The sequence below is a fragment of the Anser anser genome (genome assembly GCF_964211835.1).
Source record: "Anser anser genome assembly, chromosome: 1".
In the NCBI taxonomy this organism is placed as follows: Eukaryota; Metazoa; Chordata; class Aves; order Anseriformes; family Anatidae; genus Anser; species Anser anser.
Window position 1 is genome coordinate 79,850,918 of NC_139720.1, and position 13,095 is coordinate 79,864,012.

Sequence of the window (13,095 nt, forward strand, 5' to 3'; positions counted from 1 at the left end):
ATAGCATTTTGTAATTTAATTGTAGCCCATAAATGTTCAACTGCTATAAATTGCTAAAACTCCATTTAATTTATAAAAATAAAGGACTGGTATTCCAAATCTGCATTTCCTTTAGCACAAGCAATCAAGATCAAACATGCTCTAGCATTGCTTCATCTTCAACATGCTTTTCCAATCGGCACTAGCACACTTTTTTTTCGTCACACCTACCCTCATCTGGTTCTACGTTTTTCTCTTCCTTAGGAAAAGCCAAAGACATCTGTTGCAGTTGTAAAAATTCTTGCTGTAGGTGTATTTTCTTTACTTCACATAGTTTTTCAATATGTACTTTATGAGAAAACTAAAGAAAGTTTGTCAAAAATATAAACATAATGATTAACAATGTTTTTAATAGCAAATGCACCTTCACCTAAATTGAGGCATTACTAACCTGTGAAAAAGAATTACCATATATCGCATCTTAAAGCACTGCACATTAGCCAAGTTCCCACACTCTTTCATATCTGGGATAGATCTAACCACAGTAAGCAGTAACTTACATGCTTTTTCAGCAGCTATCTGATGCTCCTTTAAATATCATGACAATTTATAGATTTTTCTAGCATGCCAGAAAGCATATTCCAGTTCCCCTGAGTTTATAAAAAGGGAATACAGAACTTATCAGAACAGACAAATAAAAGTCAATTTGTCTTTCCTGTCTTTCAGGATTTCAAATCCTTCAGTTTTCTATCATGAATTAATTTCTGATAACAATAATCACTTTAGGTTTTAAATGTTGTAAAAAGAGAAAAAGAAGATATCATTTCCACATTTCCACAGTCTTTAACGGCCATTAATCTGTGAATATCCTGAACGTACTTTAGTTAGTACTGTAAGGACATCTCTGTAGAATCTATAACTGATCACTATCTGAGGATAATGCTTGTATGCACTCGTGATTTAGCATTTCATTACATACTGTAACAGGAAACTGTACCTCTGTACAGATTCTACTGTCCTATTTTTTCACATATTAAAATACACATAAGGCGGATACAATTAAGAGAGCGGAGGTATCATTGCTTCTTTTTAAAGCTAGGATTGACACCAGTCCTGAAGAAATGTGCAAGCCAACATTTATTTCAACATGAATAGGAAATTGATGAAACCATGGCAGTGGATCTGATTTATCACCTCCCTCCTAAAACAGAAAACAATTCTATTTGTGTTAGCATTTTTCCTATGTGATTCTGACGAGAGAATTGGTTCGAGCACATCTTATTTTTCTTGTTCTAATAACCCTAAATGTTATATTCCATAATCATAAATTCTGTAATCCTTATCAATTTAAAGCAACAGTTAAACAAATGTAAGCAAGGTTATGACCATACCTTTTTAGTCCCTTTAAGATGTAAGCCCTCATGCCAGTCGGGGCCTAAGGCACTGCCCACTTTGTCAGATGCTGCTAATGGTCTTTCTTTTTTCTCCATTCCTGAAGACAGAGAGATCGAGAATATCAGATTTAGCATACCCACTTCACTGCCTACAGAATTCAGAAGAAGGATTCCCAATTAAGAGAAATACAATCCAATTGCCAAAAGGAAAGACAAAAACATCTAACAAACAAGGTAAGGTGAAGTCCCAAACATGGTTAATTGGCAGACAAATCAGACTCCAAACTAGTATTTTTGCCACCTTTTGGTTTTATGCCTTTCACTACTTACTCACCTCTGAACCAACCACGCACCGTTAGGTACCTGCATGGACTTGTAAGAGCTACAGAGATTCCCAACAGCTTCTGAGGCACTGGAGTTCTAGAGTCCAGCTGTGAACTCAGTTGCTTATTGTCAGTGCTAATAGTGAAACTGATGTCCATCTGCTACCAAATGTGCACTACGTGGCTTCCACTGCATGAGGCTGCAAATTCTAACATGATGATACAAGTGAAGAATATTGGGTGTCACTTTGTGACGTTTAGGCTGACTCTTTTAAAACTTACTCTTCCAACCTAAAGTCTAGAATCATGCTCTTCTTTTTATTATAATTTATAGGTCATATATATGTTTGTGTAATATTTGTTCATGCAGTTCTAGTTAACTGTTGCTATTAAGAACACAGCTTCATTGCATTTGTAGAAGTTCTGTGAGGTTTCATCTGGTCCTCTGATACCTTAGTATGGGACAGCACTGTCCTCCATAATGCTGACATAATTCAGAAAAACATTAAAATATGTCAAATAATAGAGAAGGTACTTCAGCAGATTGAGTACCGAAAATCAAATTTAAACTTGGCATAGACATAAAGATAACTAATACTGCAAAATGTGCTAACTGTTACATGCTGTCAGGTGTCTACATTAATTGAGTTTTTGTATTGCCTTTTTTTTTTAAAGAAGGAAATTCCACTGGTAACAATAGTAAGCTATTTATGGTCAGCTAAATTGACTCATTTCAGGGCTATATTTAATATTAAATGCAGCTGCTGCAGTGCTAGGAGACTAAAACACCATACCTTCCATTGTATACTTGGTTCTTTTACATTCAATTGGAGTCTCTCGTTTCTCAGCAGTTAGCTTTGGAATAAGAAATTCAGCTGCTCCTGCATCAAAAAAGGTGTTCCCAATGGCTTTGTCTTTGATAGCCCAGATTACTTCACAGCCTTCAATTTCATACCTGTGTACATTTAAACAACGGATAAAATGACAGACTACTCAGAAAAGGATCTGTGACTCTTAGCAAGACCATTAGAATTGTGCAATGTTAATTCCAGAAGCTACAAATAAGGGATCCAAGACTTTCAAACCTATAAAATCTACTACAGGTTCTAACTATTCACGTAAGGAAACCATAAAAAAAAAATCTTCAAATTAGCAGCTTATACTTTCTCACCATCACGTCTCAACTGAACACAGGGCAGAAGGGAAAGACAGGCTAAGTTTGTAATAATAATACTTAGTATTTCCTGTTCCCCACAATGAAAAAACTAACGTGTCTTATTGTCCAGACTGCCCACTGCTGGCAACAGGCATTCAGATCTTGTTCGTATCCATCAGAAAAACTGCAAAGATGTATTACCTGGAACATGAACTAGACTGCAGAGAATGATTTATAGAATCATAGAATCATCTAGGTTGGAAAAGACCTTCAAGATCATTAAGTCATCATCAATTTAGTAGCTGTCCAAGTCAAGAACTGATTCCCCGCAAAGCAAAACAAGACTATGTAATTGTATAATACAGATGCTTCTGCAATCTATCAGACTGTAGGACCCTATTGCTTGATATCCTGCCTGTGACAAAGGTCACATAAGACACTTCAGAATTCTATCAAATTAAATTTGGCTGGATGCAAGATAAGCTGCCTCTCTATTCCTGTTACTTCTTCTGCCTCCACAAATCAGGCAAGTTTTATAATTTAAATATTGCTCTTTATATCCTAAACAGAAATTTCTGTTGGTGGCAAGTTAGAAAAATGCTGTATATTCTTGACATCTTGAATGTTGAAGCTTCTTTTGAAACTTTCTGAATTTTATGTGACAGTAAGTTCCACCATATGGTGAAAAATGGTTCTTAATCAAATTCTATTACTAAGTACCTTAAGAACGATAACTTTATTGTACATCAACCTTCTCCCAAACTCACACACACAAGATTTAACATCAAATTGGTAAAGATTTTATTTGCATATGTATGTTTTCAACTTAGTAGTTTACTTACACTAATTCAAGTGCAATTCCACCATTTCCTACCACTACTATTCTCTCAGCTTGGGCCAAATGCTTCTGAAAAGCCTGTATTAGAAAAGAAAAAAATTAAACCCCAATTAATCAAATATACCCTTTCTAGCATTTTCTTGCCCTCAGTCTTTTTATTTTGATTTTCTCAGGTTACTCATATACATTCACTTATACTAAGAATATGTTGCAGAAACTTCACAAGCCTGTGAAGTTTTAGCACATTAAAGGCTAAAGTTATTTCCATAGCCTTGTAAGTCTCAAACTGAGCCAGAAGTAATTACATTTAAGCAAAATCAAGAGAGCCTGTAATAGAATCCAGAAAACACTTCTCTATTCTGAAGACCGTTAGCGTTATTATATCTATCTATTAATCCAATTTTATCATAATTTGTAAAACTTCCCCAATAATTTGTACAACACTAAGAGAGCACAGATAGAGACAATTAGCAATTTAAAAATCCCTGATCATAATTCAGGAATTTAAAAAATAATTTGTAGCAAATCTGAGAACCAGTTTTATTTCCCCAAAAACTTTTAAAAAGAAATAAGTCTCCAAATCAAATTTTAGTGTCCAGAGAAATAAAAGAAATACAACCCAATACAACTTCTTTTTTTGATTATCCTTTTTAAAACAAAACAAAACCAAACCTCAGGTAAAGCTTTAATAACCAAAACAAACCACAACAGTAATTTCATAGTTTCACCTCAGTTTGCTTGAAAAGGTATTCCTTTTCTATTGTCATTTGATGAACTACAGTGCTCATGTTATGGAGAATCAGTGTTTACTTTCCCTGTTCCTCCTCTCAATCTGAAGATCTATAGCAGTCAAACCTCACTTTCTATTTCCACACTGAAGTATTAGCCTATTAAGTCATGTGAAAACTTTTCCACATCTTTGTCTACAATTGTAGCTCCATTCTGCACAGTAAAGAGAGGCAACACTAGAACCCTAAGAAATCAGTCCTTCAGTAGCTTTTCATTGTGAGAAGCAGCCCTTCATATTGTTCACTAGATGCACCTTTTCAAGGAAGTTTCTACTGGTGCCTACCTCCTGTTTACATTTTCAAATTGGCTTCTGCCTGGAAGGCAAAAGAACAAACACGGCTTGTTCCAGATTTTCATGTTACAGACACTATGAGCCATCTATAAACATAATAAATTTAGTGACTAATTATTTAATGCTATTTTAAAGCTATTTCTCTGTTACTGAAAATGTTCTTATTTAAGGATATATAATAAAAACCAGTACCTTATGTTTCTACATTTCACTCCGCAACCATTTTTACTATTTTGCATCAGAAGCACGAATATATTCTATAAGTGTAAGTCCAAAGAGCATTTACCTGTGCACTGTCAGTATCCCGGATTCCTAATACATACGGGTTTCCTTCAAAAATTAATTTTGGTATTGCTCCAGCACACAGGCAAAGTTTTTCATACATATACTCTTTCCCATCTTCAGTGAAAATTTTCTGTTAAAAATTAAGAGGAAAGAAGGAACTAATGGAGACATCTAAGAGAACATTATCTTTTATTTTTTTCTTAATGTTAAGCTATTTTGAAGATATTAAAAGCTGTAAGTAGATTCTTAAAAAAAAAAAAAAAGCAAGCTTTCATTCTCTCATTATGTGTTACTTTATTTGCATTACACTCACTACAAACTTACAAGTCTAAGTATACAATACATTATGACCAATAAGGTGGAACATGTATGCTTAAAGACAGATGAAATATTAAGACTACCTCTTGGTGGCACTCTCTACTCACTATCTGTGCTGACATAATCAGTTTTCTGTGATTTCATGTCCCCCCCACCCCAGTAATAGATGTAGACCTATGCACTACTATATAACAGCAATTAAGAATCTCATTCAAAACACTTAAACAACTGTAGAGTTGGGTTATTTAGGGACTGGCTAGAATACAGTTTAGAAATTCTGCAAATTCTGTTCTTTGCTAAAGGCAAAGGGTAGGCAATAAACAAGCTACATCATTCTGCAGCAACCAATATTTAAAGCTTAACATGACTTTTTTTTTTTCCAGATTAGAAGCTAACTAGTTTACAGTGTTTTTTGCACAAAGGGACTTTTTAAAGATTTGGGGATAACAGGCAAAAGATCCTTCAAATCCACATACATGAAATACCGGAGTCCATAGACACTAAAATAAAACAATGTAATAATGAGGCTACAATAATATAATTGGATTCAGAACATTAACAGCATTACAATCTGACTGAAATCATAGCTCTGCAACTTAAAAGGAGCAAGAACAGTTCAGAATCTGAATGTGAATTTCTGATAAACACTGAAATGAAAAAAAAATATGTCAAGCTGAATTGGACTCTAAATAGGACCTGCACATTGCTCATACTTGCAACATTTTTCTTGTTAAAAAGAAGAAATGCTGGAAATATTGGTTCTTCTGAGAATACATTTTCTGCGCACCATTAAGTTGTTACCATTTGGTCTCTGTAGCAACAAGCAGTAATTTAGGAATCACAGAGACCTCCAGTTAAGGGTTAGAAATTTTCTGACACCTATACTGGTATACAATATTGGTTTCATTGACAGTTTTCCCTCCTATTCCAATCAAGTATGCAATGCCATAGATCTAAAGTGTCAAAGAATTAAATCTAGAAGATATGGTTTCTTAATTAACAAACAATTTGTGATCTATATTTACATCCTCTGTAGATATTTCTAGTTGAACAACAGCATGTGATATGTGAAATTAAAGTCAGCAGGTATTCTCTCTAATTTTAGTAACTTATGTTTTAATAACCAGAATGTTCTTGAACAGAATTTCACGCCAAAAACATTCAAGTGTTTCTTAGATCTGATTTTTTAATAACTTGAAAAAGCACACTTAAGTGAAACAGAGAAAACAGTAGCTTACATGCTCATCACTTTTCAATTGTTTTACTCCAGACTGTATAACTTTAATATTGGTATATCGTCTTTCTAATAAGGAACTTGGTTGCTCTTCTACATCAAATTCCTCAAGCGTTTTGGAGACCTGTAGGAATCAGAGACAGATTGAAAATATGAATAATTTATCCATGTTTACTTCTGAAATTTGCAACAAAATGTTTTAAGTTCATTTCTGGTAAAGAAGTCACAACATAATTGTGTTCAAACATGTTCTTGTGACACTGCTAAAAGTACTTTTTTATGTACAGAATCATGCACATCCCTGGTAGAGTCAAAGTAATACACAGAATTTTCATTCTAAAGCTACTTACCCTGATGGATGCAATAACTGCTGTAGTGGTTTGTATTATTAGAATTGGCAGCATTGCTTTTTAATTTACCTGGTGCATTTCTAAGGCCTACTTGTTCTGCTTGTTAAACTTTGATAGAATAACTCAATGTTACACATTACATTATAAATGGTCTGGAACACAAGTCCTATGAGGAGCAGCTGAGGGAACTGGGGTTGTTTAGTCTGGAGGAGGCGCAAGGGAGACCTTATTGCTCTCTACAGCTACCTGAAAGGAAGCTGTGGGAAGTCTGGGGTTGGCCTCTTCTCACAGATAACTAGCAATAGGACTAGAGCGAATGGCCTCAAGTTGCGCCAAGGGAGGTTTAGATTGGAAATGAGGAGACATTTCTTCTCAGGAAGAGCAGTCAGGCATTGGAACGGGTTTCCCAGATAGGTGGTGGAGTCATCATCCCTGGGGGTGTTTAAGGAAAGGTTGGACGTGGTGCTTAGGGACATGGCTTAGTGGGTGACATTGATAGTAGGGTGATGGTTGGACCAGATGATCTTGGAGGTCTTTTCCAACCTCGAGGATTCTATGATTCTATGTTCCTCCATGCAAGCACCTTCCTCTCATGGGTATTCTGGGGAAAAAATTCCCATTAACAAAGTAGTGTAATAAAGCTTCAGTAGAAATGCAGTAAGCATTTCAATCATGTAAGTACCCAGTTCAATCTTTGCTTATTCACCAATATTGTGAATATAATTATGAACCACTATAAAATAACACACAATCACAAGCACTTGCTTATAATCATAGACATTTTCAGGATTAGACTCTAAATTTTCTGTACATGTACAAACTTCTGAAGAGGTATTACCATAACAAAAATTAAAGCTCTCTTACCTGTTTGAAATTTGTTATAGCTTTTATAACTGGAGAAGCTGTCACTAAAAAAATGTCTTCTGATGGGAATTCCACGGCCAACTTATAAAGAAACAGAAATCATGATGAGCAAATAATCCATAGAATTTGACTTAAAGACAATAAAATTATTGGGGAACAGTAATATGCATTGCTACCTTACATTAGTCTCATCGAACCGTAATTGCTATTTCAAGATTAGGGAAGAATAAGACAGAATGACTGAAACAAATTGAATTTGGAGTCCCAAGATTTTAATTCATTCACATACAAATACAGCTTCAAGAACTGCCGTCACTGTAAAAATGACTATTCAAAAGACTATTCTCACAATATTCTGAAGACCAACTAGAGGACGACTATGATCACATGATTTGTGGAGACTCCCAACTGCTGGAAGTACTTTTTTTATTAAGTACCAGTGACTAATTGTTCACAGACTTCATTTTGACAGAGAAAATATTGATTCCCGTTGGTTATTTTAAATGTAATTTACTGAACTGCTAAGAGGATTATCACCTTCAGAGTGTTATAGGCAACACACAACTCTTACAGGCCCCAAGCCAAAGTGAAGAATTTCCATCTTAAATGCTGCATTGCTCTTCCACAGCATATAAAAAACCTCCTTCAAGTACAAACCACTCATCTCTGAGGCACTGACAAAACCCACAGTTCCTTGTCACCTGTATTCTACATGTTAACAGAATGGCTGTATAAGCTGCCAGGAAGCGTGTTTCGTGTCATACATGTGCAACTGAGCTATAAAGGGAATAGCATATATCCTTGTACTTCCGATACAAGGAGTCTAACACAGTAATCTGAAGGTCAAAGTTTTTAAATCTTGTTGATTTAAGGGAGATTAACATGGCCATACTCTGGGCATAAAACCAAAAATGAATTTAGTGAGGCTATGTGAACACTTTATGTAATCCACACCTTATAGCATGAATCCCTAATACGTATTTCCTAACTATTGCAGCTGTATGCTTTATACTGACAGAAAAAAGAAAGGTTGACAAGTTCATTCAATAGAATAGCACGATGTGCTTCTGCAGCTGCTCCCATCTGCACGTAATAAACAAGCTTCAGAAAAACTTCAGAATGCCACAGACAGCATGTGATTAGGTAATCATCATCAGATGTTTTTCAGACTTTTTTAGACTGACATCATGTCCTCTGCATCACTTACACATGCTCTAATGCTTACACCCCCCTCTTACTACGATTGAGTGGTTGTGTGAAATTTTCATTCAGTGTCATTGAGGCTGGTGCATTCTTTATCTGAGGTGGAGGTTGGTCTATTCTCCCATGTGCCTGGTGACAGGACAAGGGGGAATGGGCTAAAGTTGCACCAGGGGAGGTTTAGGTTGGATATTAGGAAGAACTTCTTTACTGAAAGGGTTGTTAGGCATTGGAATGGACTGCCCAGGGAAGTGGTTATCCCTGGAGGTCTTTAAAAGACATTTAGATGTAGAGCTTAGTGACATGGTTTAGTGGAGGACTTGTTAGTGTTAGGACAGAGGTTGGACTAGATGATCTAGGTCTCTTCCAACCTAGATGATTCTGTGATTCTGTGAAAATACTGAAATTAGAAATCTGCCAGATAGAATATTAATTAAGTTCAGCCATACATATGTACGCATGCAAATCATCACAAATCGGAAAGAACTGTTGCAACATAAACATGGAAAGTGGAAATTATGTAAGACATAGAATCATAGAATCATTAAGGTTGGAAAAGACCTCCAAGATCATCTGGTCCAATCATCACCCTACTACCAATGTCACCCACTAAACCATGTCCCTAAGCACCACGTCCCCAAACTTACAACAACAGCTCAAAAACTTTTAAGACATTCTGTCAGGCTGTTTTGAAATGTACTTTAAAAGTACCTAATTCTAAGTGAACTTTTTAAGACAGACCTGAAACAATGACTGTTCTCAGTTAGCATCATGAGAAGCCTGAACCACAAGGCATCATGTAAGTACATACCCGAAATGTAGTATGATGGAGAAGTTGTTTATTGCCACTACTGTGTTCTAGGGAATCTTACTTGTTCAAAATCAGGACTGAGAAAGATTGCATTCAATCTTCCCCTTTTATTTCATGCTTGCTGGCAGCTATAGATGTACCGCACTAAACTCCTTCCAGAACACGCCGGGCCATTTTTAATGGAGATGAAAAAAATAAAGAAGCAAGTCTCTGTCACCATGTAAGAATCTGACTTGGGTTTTCCAGGAAAAAAAAAAAAAAAGAAAAAAACTATCAGTGAAAAAAAAACTTAAGGGAAAGGAAAGAGCATAAGAAAAGAGGTGAGCTCACAGAGCAGTGACTCTGTGACTCTGTGTGGGGTACTCACTACAAGCTTTGGAAGGAAATGAACCCCTAACTCTGGCATTAATGCTGCTGAAACGCTATCAAGAAAACAACAAACTTGAGTCGCTTTTAAAGCAATCTTAAAGATTATATACATCAAATATATATTTGAAAAACCTGTATTGTGAAATAGGGTCACACCAATTACATATGATTCTATATTACCTCCAGGCAAACACAGTCTCCTGGAATATTAAATATTGACCCAAATCTTATTCTTGCAAGCACTCAAGGATACACAATACCCTTAATTCTGTGAACAGTTTAAACAATTTTTAAGTAATAACTCATATTAATACAGTATTTGTCTGTAGTATTAGAGCCCACATATTGCATCAACTGTGAAAAAAATCAAAGGAAGAACAACTAGTAAGTGGTAGAAACCCAAACCCATTCCATACAGGTGAAGAACAATCATTTTCCCCCTGTAATTTATTCTGCATTTGTTTTACATAAAATGCCCGAGATTGTCAGAAATAAAATAATATCACTTCATCACCAGAGAACCGATGTATCTGAAACAATTTTTATACTGCTTTATAGTCTGACAACTAGAATGTTTTTCGCTGAACTAATATCTACATCATTTTATTCCATGTTATGGGTTCAAAACTCCCTCCAGTTACTGCTACTTTGAAAACACCAAAAACCTTGAAAACAAGAAGTGAACAAAGCGATTTTTAGAGTTTTTGAGCTCAGGGAAAGCTGAAGGGATTGGCGAATCTCCACAGGTGTGCAGCCCTAAGCATGGATTCCATAAAAACTGATGCACTGCTTTCATGACAAGGAGCACAGCACAGCAAACTTCCTCCTACTCATGGTACAGTCCTTGATGGCTATAAACACAGCTATCTTTTGAGCTGCTGACCTCTCGACTGGCATACAGAATGCCAGCTTTCTCACGATACAAAGGTTTAACCCCTTCTTTATGAAGCCTTCATAAACAATTATCAGAATACGTGCAAAGCAGTTTTACCCTCTTGGCAAGTGTTGGCAGACAGCTGAGTATGCTGTAGTACAACTCTGCTTTGAGGAGGCTCAGGGGAGACCTTATTGCTCTCTATAACTAACTGAAAGGAGGCTGTGGGGAGCTGGGGGTTGGCCTCTTCTCCCAAGTTAACTAGTGATACGACTAGAGAGAATGGCCTCAAGTTGTGCCAGGGGAGGTTCAGGCTGGAAATGAGGAGACAATCCTCTTCAGAAAGAGCAGTCAGGCACTGGAACAGGTTGCCCAGGGAGGTGGTGGAGTCACCGTCCCTGGGGGTGCTCAAGATAATGTTGGACGTGGTGCTTAGGGACATGGTTTAGTGGGTGATATTGGTGGTAGGACCAGATGATCTTGGAGGTCTTTTCCAACCTTAATGACTCTATGATTCTAAGTGCTCACTACTCATTTATAAAATAGTTTCTTTTAAAAGGAATAAACTTTTGTAAAACGCTGGGGGAGACACAGAACGCTTACGTAATCACTGTATGAAGCTGAAGACCCGCTGCCCCTACAGGCACTTCGCCCCCCGACCGACTACCACCCACCCCGATCCCCGCGGCCAAGATGGCGCCGCCCCCCGAGTAACTGCCCTCGCCCCCCCCCCGGGTTGGGGTCCCGCGCATGCGCGCTGTGGCGGCGGGGCCGCGGCCTGCACCTTCTCGGCGCAGGTGACTCCCGCGATGCCTCCGCCCACCACCACGAAGCGGCTCCGCGCCGTGCCGGGGGCAGCCGCCATTCCTCCGCCTTCCCCGGGCGCCGCAGCGAGCAAGGAGAGGGCCTCCGCTTGCCGCCGCCACCGCCGCTTCCTCGCTGGGAAGCGCCAGGCGGTGGCGGCCCTTCGCCTACGGCGAGCGCTGACGCCCAAACTTCCTCCCTTCGCGGCAGGGCGGGGCGCGGCCCCGCCAGCTCTGTTTGTGGACTTGTTCTGGGCTTGGCGTTGACTTTGCTCGTCAGCGTTTTCGTGGGCTTTGTCGAGGGACCGCTGGGAACACGCAAATAATTACGAGGAGTGAAAAGTGTTATAAATGAAGATACAACTCAATCTGAATTTAGTAATATTTATAAGAGGCAAGTAGACAGCGCTGCGTGCTCTACCAACACGCACAACCGTCGAACTTTCTAAATATATAGAACATTGCTTTTACATATTCATAAGAAACCCTAGTACGCCTATACATATGTATGACCTATCCCCGCTTCGTATTATAATTATCTCGTCCAGACCGCACGGGCGGCTTCGACCGGCTCCCTCTTCTTCTGCGCATGCTCTGCCCTCCACAAGGTTCCCGAAAGTAACAAAATGCGATTGACACTTAACTTATGCGAGGCCGTGTTTTCCTGCGTTGCGTTAACCCTTGAAGCCACGCTAATAATATGGTTATCATATAACATTAAACAATAAATTTTAACAGTTTACTCAGTGTTTTTCATTGTTCTATATCAGTAACTGCTGCTTCTTTATTGATGACATAACTTCATTATATATGTGTTACATCCCATATTGAGGACAGGCTCCCTTCTTATACCATTCGCCCCACAGCAGTCCTTTTCTGCTAACTCTTCATTGGTCGAACAACTTCGCCCGGCAACCAGCAAACCCCCAGCAACTTCCATGCCTTAACGGTGGGAGAACAAGCAACCCGAGACGGCATGGCGTCTCCTGAATCACCCTTCTTTGTTCCCCCTAAACTCTTTACATTCCTGATGGCCTCATCGTTAAGAGTCCGATGGGACCAACCATGGGGCTTGTCGACCCCCATGGCCACACTCCCACATCTCCCCCTTCTTTATTAACATCAACCATCTTCTTGACACGAATTATTACTCCATATATCACAAAAGTGAAATAAAAATCTCAAGCCTTTCTTCATTCCTTAACCAGAAATCTGG

General features: G+C 38.1%; 1 protein-coding gene across 1 annotated transcript in view; it reads right to left on the minus strand.

The window, feature by feature from the left end:
- Window positions 1-12,083, minus strand: part of PYROXD1 (pyridine nucleotide-disulphide oxidoreductase domain 1) — a 17,530-nt gene extending 5,447 nt beyond the window's left edge. Inside the window, exons 1-8 of the mRNA XM_083820734.1 lie at window positions 11,861-12,083; window positions 7,823-7,903; window positions 6,613-6,732; window positions 5,058-5,186; window positions 3,695-3,768; window positions 2,491-2,651; window positions 1,371-1,471; window positions 211-340 (exon numbers count right to left, since the gene is read on the minus strand). Of these exons, the coding sequence (XP_083676860.1) occupies window positions 211-340; window positions 1,371-1,471; window positions 2,491-2,651; window positions 3,695-3,768; window positions 5,058-5,186; window positions 6,613-6,732; window positions 7,823-7,903; window positions 11,861-11,941 (877 nt within the window). The 5' untranslated portion in view covers window positions 11,942-12,083. The remainder of the gene's footprint in view (window positions 1-210; window positions 341-1,370; window positions 1,472-2,490; window positions 2,652-3,694; window positions 3,769-5,057; window positions 5,187-6,612; window positions 6,733-7,822; window positions 7,904-11,860) is intronic.
- Window positions 12,084-13,095: the final 1,012 nt, after the last annotated feature.